The 17,620-nt window shown below is 36.7% G+C and overlaps 2 protein-coding genes across 7 annotated transcripts; both read left to right on the forward strand.

Annotated features, from left to right (window-relative positions):
- Positions 1-6,679: 6,679 nt before the first annotated feature.
- LOC136206663 (uncharacterized) lies at positions 6,680-12,205 on the forward strand. 4 transcript variants are annotated; one of them, XR_010676375.1, is made up of 7 exons: positions 6,680-6,777; positions 6,881-7,299; positions 8,204-9,295; positions 9,408-9,695; positions 10,993-11,112; positions 11,195-11,608; positions 11,702-12,205. XR_010676375.1 is itself a non-coding variant. In XM_065997809.1 (3 exons), exons 2-3 carry the CDS (start codon positions 7,271-7,273, stop codon positions 9,168-9,170), a joined length of 996 nt encoding a protein of 331 aa, XP_065853881.1. In that variant the 5' UTR covers positions 6,680-6,777; positions 6,881-7,270; the 3' UTR covers positions 9,171-9,400. The 4 variants fall into 4 exon arrangements, 1 of the variants encoding a protein (XP_065853881.1); XR_010676373.1 differs by having other exon boundaries at positions 11,195-12,204; XR_010676374.1 differs by having other exon boundaries at positions 11,245-12,204.
- A 482-nt stretch (positions 12,206-12,687) lies between these two features.
- Positions 12,688-16,495, forward strand: LOC136206324 (cytochrome c6, chloroplastic). Of its 3 annotated transcripts, none has more exons than XM_065997344.1 (7): positions 12,688-12,859; positions 12,944-13,073; positions 13,219-13,266; positions 13,384-13,467; positions 14,706-14,737; positions 15,437-15,500; positions 16,199-16,495. In XM_065997344.1, the coding sequence occupies exons 1-7, from the start codon at positions 12,785-12,787 to the stop codon at positions 16,207-16,209; spliced, it is 444 nt and encodes a 147-aa protein (XP_065853416.1). In that variant the 5' UTR covers positions 12,688-12,784; the 3' UTR covers positions 16,210-16,495. The 3 variants fall into 3 exon arrangements, with proteins under 3 accessions (XP_065853416.1, XP_065853413.1, XP_065853414.1); XM_065997341.1 differs by having other exon boundaries at positions 12,692-12,859; positions 13,384-13,484; XM_065997342.1 differs by lacking the exon at positions 13,219-13,266 and having other exon boundaries at positions 12,693-12,859; positions 13,384-13,484.
- The last annotated feature ends 1,125 nt before the right edge of the window (positions 16,496-17,620 follow it).

A 17,620-nucleotide genomic window follows, 5' to 3' on the forward strand; every position in this document is an offset into this window, starting at 1 on the left:
CGGTCGTAATGTCGGATACATAGCCCTCCAAAAGCGAGCCCTATAACTGTGGAAACCAAAAGGGGATGTGGAAATCATGGACGTAGGCGATGGATTTCATATTGTACAATTCAAAGAACCTCAAGATAGAGACAAGGTGATAAGGGAAGGTCCATGGACCATACAAGGACATTACTTAGCGGTTCGAACTTAGTCCTCTGATTTCAATGCCGCCACAGCAACAATAGCCTCAACAATGGTATGGACCAGATTCCCAGACCTACCTGTGCAACTGTATGATGCTGACTTTATCATGGATGTGGCTAACTCAATTGGTAAAGCCATACGAGTAGATAAAAACACACTGAAAGCAACCAAGGGCAGATTCGCCAAAGTTTGCATTGAAGTTGACCTCCAGAAACCGCTGATCGCTGAATTTGAAGTGAATAATGTTACATATAGAGTTGAATATGAGGGACTACACGTAGTGTGTACAAACTGTGGACGATACGGGCATTCAAAAGGTGCATGTTCCAACCCTAGCATCCAGACACAAGGGAACCATATGGAAGCAACGAACAACCTAAACTGACAGACAGATATGACTCAAGTGGAACCAATAGGAAATGTGACAGCAAAAAGAAACCAGAAGGAACCAGAAAAACAAGATGAGGGCTACGGACCATGGATGATGGTACCACGACGGCGCTATACACCTAAAGCGAATCAAGTCAGTACGGAAGAAAAAAAAGGCTATAAACATTGTAAAAGATAAAGGGAAGAACAAAGAGGAAGTGATCATAACCGAGAAACCAAAGGAAAAAGAAAAGGAGCAATCAGGGGTTCAGACTGGCGAAGGAAGCAGGCACCGTGCTGATAATGGATCACAAGCCTCGCAGGGACCTTCCCTAAAACGCACCACTATGATCGAGCTGCACAATCCTTTCGAGGCTTTCAACCAAGAAAACGTGAATCCTAATACCACATTTGAAGAAAGAACTCCTCCACAACTCCGTGTTAAACGTAGCTGTGCAGAACGCCCTCCAGGAATTCTAAAACGGATCGATAAGAAGAACCAGCCAATTATAATATTTGGTGCAACGAACAACCAGCAGACACAACAGCACACAGGTCCAATCGGTCACGCAAGTTCAAAGTTCATAACCGAACAGGTTAATGAATAGGAAATCCCAAACGGGAAAGCGTCAATTTCTGGAGGGGAAAACATTCCGCCACAATGAGGTTCCTTGACCTGGTTCCCATACAATCATATTGATTATGCGTATCATATCCTGGAACTGTTTTGGAGTGGGAGGCACTGAGTTTCTAAGATCCTTTAGACACATGTGTATCAAAAATAACCCGGATATCTTGGTTCTACTTGAGACAAGACTTCCGGGGGGAAGAGCTTCAGACCTTTGTAAGAAACTGAACTTCACCAAGGTGGAGATTGTTGAAGCTGATGGTTTCAGTGGTGGAATTTGGGTGTTCTGGCACGACACAAGGATCTCACTGAATGTAAAAAATGTGAACAAACAATTCCTACATGCTCAGGTGACAATTCTGGAAGGCAAGCTGGCTGGCGTGACCTTTCTTGCAACCTTTTCCTACGTCCGCCCCCAAATGGAGTTTAAGCGCCAATTTATGGAAGATGTTTTCACCCTCAAAAATCAAAGCACCCTCCTCTGGCTGGTTATTGGAGATTTCAACTACATAAAATCATCGGAGGAAAAACAGGGAGGCTCCTGCAGGGTCCTTAACAGATGTTCCTTCTTCACTGATTGGATTAACAAAATGGATTTTTTGGATATGGGTTTCCAGGGTCCCAAATTTACTTGGTACCGAGGAACGCAACCTAGAACTAGAATAGCCTGCAGGCTAGATAGGGGATTATGCTCAACTGACTGGCGTGTTCTCTTTCCAGAAGCTATTATGCGACATCTCCCTAGGCACCGATCAGATCACTTACCTATCATGCTTTGTGTAAAGGGATCAGATCCACCTGCAGTTGCTAAACCCTTTCGGTTCCAAGCAGCGTGGCTCTTACATGCGGATTTTCAAAATTTCTTTGAATCGAATTGGTCAGAACAGGGCCTGATCGAATCGAAAAGCAATAAACTGTCGGAAAAACTAAAGGAATGGAATGACTCGATTTTTAGTCACTTGGGATGGCGAAAATCACGAGCTTACAGACGTCTGAGCGGTATTCAGCGGGCCTTAGATGGCCGAGTGACAAGGGGGCTGCTACGCCTGGAGGCAAAAATTAAATCAGAACTGGATGAAATCCTTCAACAAGAGGAAATTCTTTGGTTCCAAAAATCTCGGGTAAACTGGCTCTGTTATGGAGATAAAAACACCTCTTTTTTCCACCTGTCAACCCTCATCCGGAGGCGTAGAAACAGAATTGACGGCTTGCGTGATGTGAATGGGATATGGAACTGGCAGGAGGCGGAGGTTAAGCATCTAATATCGGATTATTTCAGCAACCTATATACTGAGGAATGTCAGAATCGTGGTAATCTTCATACCATCTCTTCCTTCCCCCCATTTTCTGAAGAAAACAGGGCAAGACTGCAGCGCCTTTTCAACAAAGAGGAAATTAAACTCGCTATTTTCAGCATGGCCCCCTTTAAAGCTCCTGGACCTGACGGGTATCCAACGGGCTTCTACCAAAAACTATGGAGCAAAGTTGGCGACCAAGTAAGTGATCTTGTACTTAAAGCTCTAAACCTTGGGGTCTTTGAGGCTAATTTGAATGAAACGTTGATTACGGTTATCCCGAAGGTGACTAACCCGGAATATGCTGCCCAATTCTGCCCTATCAGTCTGTGCAACGTTCTGTACAAAGTAATCACGAAGTGCATTGTTAATCGGATCAAACCACTCCTGAATAATCTGATTAGTCCCTCCCAAAATAGTTTTGTTCCTGGACGGAGTATTTCTGACAATATCGTTATCGTTCAAGAAGCAATTCATTCTTTCAACAAGAAAAAAGGAAGGAAAAGGTGCATGATCCTCAAACTAGACCTAGAAAAATCTTATGATAGGATCAGTTGGAGATTCCTCGAAGAAACACTAGAAATTACGGGTTTTGAGAAGAATTTGATTGATCTAATTATGAAGTGTGTAGCTTCTACATCGATGCATATTCTCTGGAATGGTGAGAAATTGTCGGGGTTTACTCCGACCAGGGGCCTCCGCCAAGGGGATCCACTTTCACCATATTTGTTCGTGCTATGCTTGGAGAGATTGAGCCACATGATTGAGGATGCGGTTCTGTGTAAAAATTGGAAACCGATCAAACTCTCACGAAGGGGCCCGACACTAACATATATGTTTTTTGCCGGACGATATTGTCCTATTTTCCGAAGCTTCAGAAACACAAGTTGCGGTAATTAGAAATATCTTCAATTTCTTTGGCGAATGTTCGGGTCAGAGAGTGAGCCTGGTGAAATCACGAGTGTTTTACTCAGCTAACATCCCAACCAATGCTCGGCGCAGTATATGCAATATCCTTGGTTTTGAAGAAACTAAGGACTTGGGAACTTACCTGGGCATGCCCCTTCTGCATCAGAGAATCAATAAAAATACCTACCAGAGACTAGTGGAAAGAGTAAATAATAAACTGGCAGGGTGGAAGGGTCGGTGCCTATCCTTCGCAGGAAGGGTCACGCTGATCAAATCTGTTGCATCAGCAATGCCTTCCTATGCAATGCAAACAATATCACTTCCCACGGGAACTTGTCAGAAATTGGATAAGTGCAATCAGGACTTTCTTTGGGGTTCATCACAAGAACATAAGACCATCCATTTGGTGAATTGGGATAAAGTTTTTCAGCCAAAGCATTTAGGTGGTTTAGGAATAAAAAGAACTAGGGATTTCAACAATGCAATGATCGCGAAACTGACCTGGAAAATCATAATGGAGCCGGAACAACGTTGGGCACAAGTGCTACGTGCAAAATACTGCCCAAATGGCATGAACACGAATTTGATCCCTGCGCGTCCATCTGCTTCAGCGGCATGGCGAGGTATTGTTGCCGGAAATGAAGTAATCCAGAAGGGAATAAGCAGCACGGTTTTCAATGGAGTAAACACGCGGTTCTGGACCGATCTGTGGTGCGGCGATAAACGCTTAATCGAAGTGGTGCTGGCCCCAATCCCATAAAGCATGCTGCAAAAGTCAGTGTCTGAGTATTGGACAAATGAAGGATGGAATTGGCAGGAAATTGAAGCTTACTTACCACAGACAACCCGATTACAAGTTGCAGCACATACACTGGAACCTGGGGTTAATCAAAGTGACGGATGGAGCTGGTGATTCACCACCACGGGCAAGTATACTGTCAAAACGGGTTATGAGTACAGTCGGAGAGGACGGAATTCGGGAGCGAGAGATGAAACATGGTTCAGAATATGGAAAATGGACACAACAGAACGAATAAAAACTTTTATATGGATGATAAAACATAATAGCATCATGACGAATTTAACCCGGTACAAAAGGCAAATAGCAGAATCAGGAGACTGTATGGAATGTGGCAAAACGGAAACAGTGATGCACGTCCTAAGGGACTGTTCCGAGGCTCGCATTGTTTGGCTTGAGCTTTTACCAAACAGCGTGGTGCCTAGGTTCTTCGAGCTGAGTCAGGATGATTGGGTGAATAAAAATATGAATGAGTAGACAAAGTTCAAGGAAGTTAAATGGCAAACAATTTTTGCTTTTGCAGTTTGGTGGATATGGAGATGGAGGAACCAATGCGTGTTCGGAGAGGAGATGTTTCGAGGAAGGAAGGCAGAGTTTGTAATGAATAAAGCTGAGGAATTTAGAAAGGCAATGGATCAGCGGCCAGTGTATGGTGCAGCCCCGAGAACAGAACAATGGATCAAATGGCACCCTTCGGAGGCCGCTTGGGTAAAAATAAATTCTGACGGGGCCAGCAAAGGAGACCCGAGTGAGGCAGCGTGGGCGGCATAATAAGAGACCAGAACGAGAGATGGTGTGGTGGATTCAGTGTGAATATCGGGATATGTTCCGCATTTTTGGCCGAACTATGGGGTGTCTTTTACGGACTATCAATGGCACGGGAAAAGGCTTCAGACAAATACAGCTTGAGATTGATTCCATAAATGTGATAAAGGCTCTGGAGGAGGACACAAGTGATCAACACCCTAATGCATGCCTCATTCGAAAATGTCGACAACTTAGAGAAAGGAATTGGAAAATCAGAATCCTTCATGTCTATAGGGAAGGAAACCAAGCTGCTGACTGGATGACAAGATTCGCAGGACAACATGTTTTGGGCTATCATGAGTATGATGCGTCGCCTGTAGACCTCCAGACTATTCTTGAAGATGACCGGCTAGGCAGGTCAACCAAAAGAGTAGGATTAACTTAAGTTTTTATTTTCGTCTTCCGGGCTAAGCCTTCCTTGTAACCAAAAAAAAATTAAGATATTTTGAATGCTCACGGTTAATTAAATCTTTTGGACTAATTTTTTTTACATGACTTTTTACACAAGTTAAAGTTTGAATATAATATTAAACTTTTTTTGTTTTTTTTAGAATTTCTGTTGACACTTGGCTCCCTTGTGGCTTAGCACCAGTTTGAATAATTTAGACCTAGTTTTTATGCGGCCATTAGACAGAACCGCCCTCCACGGAGGAATAGAAAATAAAAGGCTTAATACATCACTTTGCCTCCTCAATTTATCAAAATAGTTGATTCACCTCCTAAAATTTCGAAGTATTTTGATAGCCCCTAAACTTATATAAATTATTCGGTTAGTCCTCTGAACTTATGTAAAACGTAATCAATTAATCACTCGCTTGCAAAAAAAAGTAAGTTAAATATAGAAGATATATTCCACATGTTTTAGAATGTTATTACATACTTCAAAAATAGAGTAAAAATGAAGTTATTATTTGCTCAATTATAAACCTTGTATCGTCTAATATTACAACCGTAATACCTCGATCTTTATTGTTTTACTTTTTTAAAGACGCGTGCAATACATTTTCTGCATTTAACTTAATTTTTTTTGCAACCGAGTGATTAATTGATTACGTTTTACGCAAGTTCAGGGGGCTAACTGAACATTTTATGTAAGTTTATGGGGGTATCGAGATACTTTGAAAGTTCAGAGGGCCAATCAATCATTTTGGATAAGTTCAGGGGCAAATGATGTATTAAGCCAAAATAAAAAATAGGCCTAATACACAAATAACCCCCTGAACTTGTCCAAATCTTGCAACTGCCTCCCTCAACTTTCAATTGTAACAACTTACCCCTTAAACTTGTCCAATTGTAAAACATAACCCCAAATTGGGAATTTTTTTACCCCATATTTGAAGCAACCGTAAAAAAGTTTTCCCGGATTCGTATCACGCCAAAGATCTGATTATCATAATCCACGAGCGTTGCAGATTTTGTATTTCACGTGTTTCTTCAATTGCAGTCCATGTCAGCAATTTAGGGTTGTGTTTTACAATTGGACAAGTTTAAGGGGTAAGTTGTTACAATTGGACAAGTTTAAGGGGTAAGTTGTTACAATTGAAAGTTAGAGGAGGCAGTTGCAATATTTGGACAAGTTCATGGGTTATTTGTGTATTAGGCCTAAAAAATATAAACATAAACATAAAATGCTATAATTTTAAGGACGATATTATCCTGGCCAAAAATGTTATTTCCCTCCTCTGTCCCAATTAACAATATCGATAATCAACCGCCCTTCCCCCATTTGTTCTTCTCACTGCAAAGCTTCATCTTTTGCGCCGTTTCTTCTTGTCCTTCACAAGGTATGTTTTTTCTTTTTCTTATTCTTGCTGCTGATCTCTATTTTTATTTACTCGCATTTCTTTACGGAATCCCTGATACTCTTCTCTGTCTTCGTTTCTCCAGGCTACGATTTTCTCAGCTCCCTGTTTGAAACTTACGGAGCTTCTTACTTGTGCATTTTATTATCTTATACTCCTTATTATATTGCAAGCAAAATAGGAAGGGAACTTTTGGTTCATCGCTGAAGTAGGTCTTATTTGGATGAATCAGCAAGTTTCGCACCGGTTCTGCGTCTGCTATCAAAATGAATTCAGGGACTATTGATGTCCCTATAGGTCAGAATGGAAAGTTTATTCAGGTTGAGGAGCCGACCTCGATACTTATTGTAGTTGGTGTTTTGTCAAGTACTCTATCTATACGCCTCCTGTACAAGCAGACACTGGATTTAGAGCAACAAAGGTGTTGTATAATTCATTGTGTCAGCACGTTTTCATAAATGTGCATATAAGTACTATGCGTCAGACTGCTTGCAGACTAGCCCGGTGAGTTGTTGTTTAAATACTTCTCACATACACATTTATATTTATGTGGTTTTGGTGCTGGTTAGTTCAATATCTTCTAAAGCAATTTCTGTTTGAGTCATAGTGGTATGTTTAGTTGTGTTCTGTGTGTATGATAAGTGGAAGTTCGGACTAGAAATTGAGCTTGAAAAAGATGTTCTTACGGGGCGTTTGTTATTTTATTGGGATATGGACAAGGATAAGCATAAATGGTTGGGATAACGATAAAAGTATGATACTTAAATGGTTGGGATAACGATAAAAGTATGATACTTATTATTCAATGATAGGGATAGGGATAGGGATAAAATAATACATTTTACTATTTTAACCTTATTTAAACTACATAACATTAATTTGAGGGATAAGACGGACTTTCCCATCCTATTAAAATTGTAGGAGCTTATCCCACCTCCTTATACCATCCCTTCTTGGGTATAGGATTTGAGGGATAAGAGGCTTATCCCTCATCTCACTTTTCTATCTCCCAAACAAACACGGAATAACTTATCTCGTGTTTTTTATCCCTATCCCACCTCCTATATCCCTCCCAACAATACCCCGTTAGTCCCCAATTTCTATTAGCTTTATGTTAAATTAGTGAGTATTTGTCTCAAGTAACATTTGCTATCAAGGAGTCTAATTTTGCATATATAATACAGTTTTAAGTGTGAAATCATTGAAAGAGCTTGTTTTTATCCTTGAACCACACAATAACAATTTACTCAATTTTTTTTTCTTATATCTCAACTCTGAATTTAAGATTTCTCAAGGCACAATTATGAAATACGTTTTGCTGTGGTGGAGATTGTATATCATATTATTATTGATATTCTTAATATGCATGTGTCTTTGGCTTTACTGACATTTTATTTTTCTTGTGCAGTGAAGAACATCTATCTTGCTTTACACAAACCATCCAATTGTCGTATAATAACTTAAGTTGCAGCTTTACCATTTTTGCATTTTCTTTGAATGCTAGTAGCATAAGGAACTACTCGAGAGAGAGCTTCAGTGTTAATACTGAGTGCCACAATCATCCCTCAAAAGAAGATCTAAGCCATTTTCAATCTGCTAAAACTTCTTCAATTCTCAAGGCAAGCAGCCTTCAGCATTGGTTCAAAAATTGGCAAGAAGAAAGAAAGCATAAACTGACAGCAAGCACATTTGCTGGGGCTATTGGATTTTTTCCCAAGCGAAGGGTCCAGCTTTGGTTAGAGAAACTTGGTGCAATAGAACCATTTTCTGGTAACCTTGCTACTTGTTGGAGCAACATCAAAGAAGAAGAAGCATTGGAAAGATATAAACTGATTACAGGAAATACTGTTTTGTTTCCTAAATTTCAGGTCCACGGGAAGAAGAATCCGGAAGATGATTGGTTAGCAGCTTCACCAGATGGGGTGGTTGACAGAATAGTTTATGGATTACCTGACCGAGGTGTATTGGAAATAAAGTGTCCATATTTCGGTGGGGATATGAGCAGGGCAGCACCTTGGAAGCGGATTCCTCTATTCCATATTCCTCAAGCCCAGGGTTTAATGGAAATACTGGATAGAGATTGGATGGACTTTTATATGTGGACTCCTCATGGAAGCAGTCTATTCAGGATATACCGAGATGTGGAATACTGGGATGTATTGAAAATAGCACTCTCTGATTTCTGGTGGAAGCATGTCCAACCAGCAAAAGAGATATGCAGTACATATGTGATAACAAACCCCCTTACAGAACTACGAAAATTCAAGCCAGCTCCTAGACATGAGTTGTCCCGCTATATAGTTGTTGACAGTAAGCGTGTTATTGATAGTTCTAAGTTATTGATCCGAGAAATTCATGGGGAACTGCAAAATTGATGCACAGCTAAATGTCTACATCTTGTGCATTATACAAATGCAGAAGTAGCCATGATAGAGCTTGGACTTGATGCATTGAAGCATTTTATAGTTTGAGGCAATTTCTGCATGGAACTAAAAAGAAGGTATAGTCATCAGTAACGTAATTCATTTGTGGGAGAAGAGGAATATAACCCATTTCTGTTTCTGGATGTCTGTCTTCTGTTTATTCCTCAAGCATTTAACTATATTCTGCAGATATCAGAAGACGGAGCACCATGATTGCACTTGGAAACAAATTGGTTGAGATTCAGTTTATCCTTCTCAATTAGTTTACTTGGGGCCTATATCAATTGTTACAGTAATATGGATCTATGGTCATCAATCTGTGAGAACTGCTTCTGAAGACTCCTATTGATTCCCATTGAGATGATGTAGTTCATAGTGTCCTGATTTTAGTGACCTCCCAAATGCAAGCTCTATTACTATTCAGCTTTTGTCCAGAAAAATTGAGGACTTTTATTTTCCTCCTGAGCAGTATCTAAGGTTAGCTTCAAACTCATTTAGATATATCTTTAAATACAGGTTGAATACATCAGGACCCTTTTGAACTTGGACAAAAACACCCAATTTTCCCCTGAACTTTAAGGATTATTAGCCCTCTGTACTTGCTTAATGTGATATAATTAACCCTCTATCTCTGCGTGGCAGCTTAAGAGAAGATTTAGGCAAGTTGAATTGCGTATCACTTTAACCAAGTTTAGGCGGCGAATGTGCCATTTTAAGCTAGTTCAGAGGATAATAGGTCATTTAAGTAAGTTCAGGGGGGCCTGATGTGTTTAGCCTTGAATATTTTTCTAGGCAGTACTCTTTCTTTATCATGTTATGAAATTGTGACTAGGTATATCTCATGTATAGGATTCAATAGTTAAAGGCTTAATACATCAATTGCCCCCTGAACTTGTCCAAAAAGCTTGATTGATCCCTGAACTTTCAAAGTGTTCCGATAGCCCCCTGAACTTGCATAAAATGTTCAGTTAGCCCCTTGAACTTGCGTAAAATGTAATCAATTGATCACTCGGTTGCAAAAAAATAAGTTAAATGCGGAAGATGTATTCCACGTGTCTTAGAATGTTATTACATAATTCAAGAAGAGAGTAAAAATGAAGTTAATATTTGCTCAACTATAAACCTTGTATTCTCTAATATTACAACCGTAATACCCCGATCTTGATTGTTTTACTTTTTTTAAGACGAGTGCAATATATTTTCCGTAGTTAACTTACTTTTTTTTGCAACTTAGTGATCAATTGATTACATTTTACGTAAGTTCAGGGGGCTAACTGAACATTTTATGCAAGTTCAGGGGCTATCGGAACACTTTGAAAGTTCAGGGGGCCAATCAAGCTTTTTGTATAAGTTCAGGGGGCAAATGATGTATTAAGCCATAGATAAATACTCCCTCCATTCTCAAATAAGTGTCGTTTTAGATAATTGTTTTTGTTCTTTTTTAAGTGTCGTTTTCGTTTTTCAATAAAATTTAGTATAGGTTTTTGGTCTAAGCATTTAAATTTTTTCTTGATTTATGTGTTTTTTAAGCTTTCAAAGTTTCTTCTCCAATCATTACAAGAGAGAGAATTTTTATTTAGTTAATCCATGTAAATTTATTAATTTAAGTGCACATTAATTGTGTTTCTTAATTTGTGTGAAAATTCTAAAACGACACTTATTTGAGAATGGAGGGAGTAATATAATTACAAAACATGCAAAAGGGAAAAAATAAAGTAAAAGAAAACTCAGATGTTTATCTTCATAATATTAAGAGGCAATCTAATCTCTGCAGAAGCTCATTCGACCCGTTTCTAAGAATGGCCTACTGCATTATGATCTGAACGTCTTGGAAAGACAACGTGTTTGTACATTTGGAGAGGAGTCTATGAAATTCAATCTTCCAACTCTTAAGGTTTGTAGATATGGATCAGGCTATATTTTACTTCAAAAGTGTTGTTTCTTCTGATATAGAATCTAATCATAAATGGGTGCAGCTTCTCTTGAGTTTTAGTCATCAAAAGAGTTTGTTGCACTGTTTTAACAGATCTAGTAAGGCGAAAGGTATTCCCCAATGCAAAGGAGTCTAATCAAAGCAATCCTCGAGTAAGAAAAGAGAAGGCGCTACTCTACTTAGCCCTATTAAAGAATGAAGTTCCGTGCGACACCCTGCTCCCAAAGAAGGAAATGCTAACCACAGTTTCAATGTTAACGGGGATACGCCTGACGGCTAAACACAGATAGTGACGCTTCCATCGCTTAGATTTCGGGCGATAGGGCGCACCACAGATACGAACTAGAAAGCACCATTGCATAGGGAAGGCTCTAATAGATCCGAAGGAACCATGTCTCCTCTAGTCGATTACGTCTTGGATTGGGCAGAGGGTAATGCAGTCTAAGAGTAAGATGGGGTATCGGGATTCTAAACCTCAAAGCCTACTTGTGTCACTGCACTTATTTTAAAGCTTGTATAGTTTTCTTAATCAATAGTTTTGGCAGAATAGAAGGCAGAGGTCTCGATGAAGTTGAAGGAGTTGAAGAAGAGATTGGATTCTGAGCTCCCAAATATTATTAGATAGATTAGGTGTATTCTTGCTCATCTTTTCGGTTCCGGTTCGTCGGGAAGCTCCTTTTTCTTCTTTCTTATTTTCTTGAGTTCAGTTTGATTCACTGTCTTAAGGCCATCTCACCTTGCAACAGAATTGCAGTCTAAACAGTCTCACTTGTTGGTCCAGGATCTTCTCCATCTGGAAAAAGGCCTCTGCAGTTTAAGATATGGTAGACATGAGATTTCTTTTTCTTGTGGACACAATAAGTAGAAATGTTTTGGTTCTTGAAGTTATTCTTCTTCTGGGATTTTGAGGATTTTTGTATTCTATTTCTTTAATAATCTTTTGTCTCTTAGTGGGAAGCATCTCCACTTTTATTTATTTATTCTAATCCTTTAATAATCTTGTCTCTTAGTGTAAATTCATTTTAAATTTTGTCGGAATCTTCAATATTTTCAAGAAAGATTAATTTTATATTAACAAAATAATATAAACGTACTTGATATGTTGAAGTGTTTTCATATATTTTGGCAGATTATTTATAATTGTGCTGATAGATAGTAACATTTAATCTGTTATTTAACTAGTACTTTTTTTTATCTAAAAAAAGTGCTAGTTAAATAACAGATTAAGTATGTTAAACTGATTTGTTTTTTTGTTAGGTCGAGTAAAATTAATTTTAATAAAATTTAATTATTTTATATGTTAGAGTTAAATTTACACTTATTTTAAAAAAAAAAATACGTTAAAAAAAAAAAATATAGGCAATTTGAAACTTCTCCCTATTTAATAAAATAAATTACATATTAGCATATTTTTAATCTTTTCAATTTTATAAGATAAAAAGGAATATTTAATATGCAAAATATTAGTTTTAATTACATGCATCTTAATGTGTACGTAGAATTTACTTATTAAAGTGCACGTGAAGTGCAAAATATATTTTATTTTTTTTGGCAAAACTAAATTTTATTTATCCACACGGAAGTCACCGGACGGATATAGTCTAGAGAGCCAGAGGAAACGTTCACTCTGGAAATGCGGATTCTCTCAGCCATTTCCGGCTCTGCAACTGCAACTCCAACTCCACTCTGTTCTTTCTTCTCATCTACTGTTCGAATCTCTCTCTCTCTCTTCAAAAATATTTTTCGATTTGTGGTTCTAAAGAAAAATTAAAATAATTGATGGATTGTGAAGGAAAAGGAAAAGCGAGGAGAAAGAAAGGAGAAAGTCTCCCTAAAGCTAAAAGATTCGAAGTTGTTGAAGAGCTTGGCTACACCATTAATGGCTTCTATTCTTGCTTTTTCTCCTCTCTGCTTCCCTCCAGGTTCTGTTTCTCCCCTCCATTTTTACTTTACTACCCGATTATGCCCCTGCTGCTTTTTCTATATTGTCCTTTTTCAATAATCAATTCTCTTTTACGCCCTAGGATAAAATTGGACTATTTTAATGTTTTTCTTTAATGAGTACAGATATATTTGTATTTTTTCAATATCATGTTGTAGTAGAGATAATTAAAGGTATGTTTATTAATTGAGAGATAAGGTAATTTTTTTTAGCTTACTAATTCATCGAATTTTAAGTTAATTAAATTTAATTAACGAAAAATGAGATTTGAATATGAAATTTTGATGCAGAATCAGTAGGAGAAATGAGTGCAGAAATACAAAGAGGAGCCACATTGTTCAGTCGGTCTTGCATTGGTTGTCACGATGCTGGTGGTAACATTATTCAACCTGTGAGTTTTATTATTATTATTATTTTCGAATTTAATCATTAATATCATATCCGATATATTGGACCTTCCATTAATTATAATTATATATATTAAAGTGTACAATCGGGTCAACGTGAAATCAACACGCTACATCAGCAATTTGACCTCTTTAAAAATAAAAAATTGACCTACGTCAGCAATTTTGACTTTCAAGGAAGTCATATTGCTGACGTAGCGTGTTGACCGGTCATAATTACCGGTTGTACACTTTAGTGGGAGGTCATCAAAAGATTATACAGTTCTATGTGCAAAATTGAAAGTTGTACATCAAAATATGAAAATGGACAAAAGTTATATACCACGAATACGAATGTAATTTACTCCAACAAATATATACAAAATTACTTTTGAATTGTTATAAGTAAATTTTTTTTTTTTTTTTTTGTAAGTTCAATAAAAATGGAAAAGTTTTAGGAGTGCTAAAATATTTTCATTTCTATATAATTTCTTTTAGGTTTAATGTTTCTCCAGCCCCCTTGACTTGTCCAAATTGGTCATTTACCCCTCCAACTCATCGAATGTCCTATTTACCCCCTTACCTCCATAAAAATGGTATGTCTCATCCCCTTAATTTGTCCAAATTTGTCATTTTACTCATTCTCAACTCATCGCATATCCTATTTACCTCCTTAACTCCATAAAAGTGCTATTTCTCACCACTTATGATCCTATTTACCTTGTTAACTCCATAAAAATTGTATTTCTTATCCCTTTATAGTAGTAAAAAAAGTTGAAAAGAGAAAGAACGAATAAAAAATACAAATAACAAGCACATTAATATAAACAAGTTAAATACATTATATATAAGGATAATGTACCAAAATAGGCCTATGATTTTTAGGGAAATATCAATTTAGGTTCCACTTACAAAATAACATAAATATAGGTTTAACGTTTAAAAAAGGTTATCAATTTAGGCTTTGATAACGGATTGTAAGGGGTGAAAAATACCACTTTTATGGAGTTAAGGGGGTAAATAGAACATTCTATGAGTTGGGGGGAGAAATGGACAAGTTGAGGGGTTGAGAAATACCACTTTTATGGAGTTAAGGTGGTAAATAAGAAATTCGATTAGTTGAGAGGGTAAAATGACCAATTTGGACAAGTTAAGGGGCTGTGGAAGTATCAGGCTTTTCTTTTATTTCTAACAACAAAGAAAATAATTTCCTTCATTCATATCAGGGCGCAACCTTATTTACGGAGGACCTGCAAAGGTAACAAATGTTCCAAAAATATTTTTATCTCATAATAATAAATATTCAATTATATTTAACAAATATAATTAAACGTCTCTTTATAAAAAATTATTTCCCCCTTAATACAAACTTGTTGATGTTGATGTTAAATTTTTGATACATAATTTCAGTCCAGTCCAACCTGTTATCAATTTAACTAGGTTCGGGCTGGGCCGGGTTTAAATTTGAAAATCAAATCGTGAAACAATATATATATAAACAGGCCGGATAAATAATTTATTAGTTCCAATCTTTTTATGTAACACACTGTTTAGTTCCCATATTTGTAAAGGTCTCTATCTTTTATTAATATTAATTTTTTGATTCTTTTGTCTATTTTTATAAGATTTTTAATCAAACATATCTTAGGTTTCAGGACAGTCATAATACGATACAAAATGACCATGTTATTCTGTTATTTTCTGTTTGTCTATTTATGTTAAATATAATGGTGAAAAATCTAAAAAAAATAAATAGATAGAAGGACGTTAACAATGACAAAGGATAGAGACCTTATAATATGTTTTTAAAAATAGAGGACAAAACAACGTGTTAGGTAAAAATGAGGAATTAGTAAATTATTTAGCGTTATAATTATATGTTTAAAAATGGACTTACATTGTGAAAAAGAAATATAAATGTATTATTTTAATAAAATAGAGTGACTTGAAAATGCAGAAACGGAGTAGACACCGAAGAAGAAATATACAAAATTACTTATTTTGGGAAGGGAAGAATGCCTGTAAGTTTTCCAAACTCTAACCATGTGCTATGTATTTAGAGAAGCAAATACAAGTTTATTTTGTATTTGGCGTTCGATTTTTTTTTTTTTTTTTTTTAATAATCATCGGTAACCCCTCTAATGGATGTGTCCGAGGCGGATGTGGCTGCCGGGCAGCCTGATGTAGAGCCAAGTATGGAAGACCCGACTCGGGATGGTGGCGCAGCCACTTAAGAAGTCCATGCAATTGGATATAAATAAGGTCAAAGGGGATGAAATTCGACTAATCGGCTCCGATGCGTATAAGTCAAATTTGAAGGAAAATTTAGGGATGATCACAACAGTAAATCAAATCTATATTATAAACTTAATGAAAATGAATTAAGTAATGTACCTTGATCGAGCTATGAGAGACGGTTATAAACTTTGGAACGGAGCGTGCAACGTGTTACCTATTGATAGGTGAACGTGCGTCCATAAATCAGGGTTCAGTATTCTTCAAACCCACTTGGTTCGTGATTCACATGATTGATCGTGATTGCTGTAAAGGGCCGATCTTTGACGAGATCAATAGAGATCACTCGAGCCGAGATCATAAGACTGTATTCCATGATGGTTCCACGTGTTATTTTTTCTGTTCGGAATGGTGGTTCGAACTTCATAAATGCCACATGTTTATATTCGCATGATATCAATTATAATAATTATTAATTGTGCAGGGATTCGGTGAAAATTGCAGTCCAAGAGGACAATGCACTTTCGGACCACGTTTGCAAGAGGAAGAGATAAAGCTATTGGCCAATTTTGTTAAGTCACAAGCTGATCAAGCTTGGCCAACCATTCAAGATTGATAATTAATACATATTTTAATATCAGAAAACACCATTACTTAATTAATTAATTAATTAGTTAAACACTAATCTTTATTCTGCTTCTTTTCCCAGTCATATTGTAAGAAATATGAATTTAACTTGTATACATTTTATTTATTTATGACAAAAAGCATAATTAAGTCCTATCAAGCTTTTGAACAATTATTCATTGAGCCATTAATCATTGGTTCTGTTATAGATAAGGTCCTTATTTAGCTTTTTCGTCGAATTTGGGCTGCATACTTCTTTAGAGTCATAGACAAATAAAAATAAGAGTTTCTTGACTAGAAGAGGTCAAAATTAAAAAGTAAAAAGAAACTATACAAATTAATTTCCAGTAGGTTCTTCCAAACTCAATATTCTCCTTTCCAATTTCGTGATTTCCAGCATCAGAATCGCAGAATCCCATGCAGAGAAGAGGTTTGACCAAAGACTTGTGCCTGCTACCACCGCGATAAAAATGCCATTGCATTACTGAACAGAATTGTGGGCGGAGTGTGTTTGCTATTCCAAACCAGATTATTTCGATTAGTCTAGTGTCTAGGAGAGCATAACCGTTTGTTCCCCAACTTTAATATTATGTTTGATTAGAATTGAGAAACAACTACTTATAATTATTTTGTAAGTCTACTCTCATATATAACTTGTTGTATTAGACTTGACTTTAATTTGAGGAATTATATTGTCTAAATTCCAATACATCCGAGTTTCCTAAAAAGAAAAAGGATCGAATATATCTTAGACATGCCAACTAACGCAAGTTTATAGCATTCAAATACAATTGCTAATCCTCTAAAACATAGACATTGATCTTACAGTTATAAAAGAAAATTAGTCTATAATGAGTTATGAAATTTTTATATTGTTTAAATAAAAAATAAAAAATTGAAAATATCCGCTTTAAATAATATTATATATATTTTAAATTAAAAAATATATTTTTACTAATAATTCAAATTAATAATTAATTTTTTTTGAGCAAAAATCAATAATTAATTTTTTTTGAGCAAAAATCAATAATTAAATTAATTTTAAAAATAAAATTAATAAATTTTTTTTTATATAAAATTTAAAAAGGCAATGATTTTTTTTAAAAGCCAATATTTATATTTTATATTCTTTTTTTCTCCTTCAACTACATCCTCAACAACAATGGGGCGGAGACGGGGAGGGTTCTGCCCTCCAGCCACATGAACCACCTCTACTATGGATGATTTCGGTCTCCCAGCTGCCGGAACCACCCATATCATAGATGGTTTCAGTCTCAAT

Source organism: Euphorbia lathyris, chromosome 9 (genome assembly GCF_963576675.1).
Source record: "Euphorbia lathyris chromosome 9, ddEupLath1.1, whole genome shotgun sequence".
Classification (NCBI taxonomy): Eukaryota; Viridiplantae; Streptophyta; class Magnoliopsida; order Malpighiales; family Euphorbiaceae; genus Euphorbia; species Euphorbia lathyris.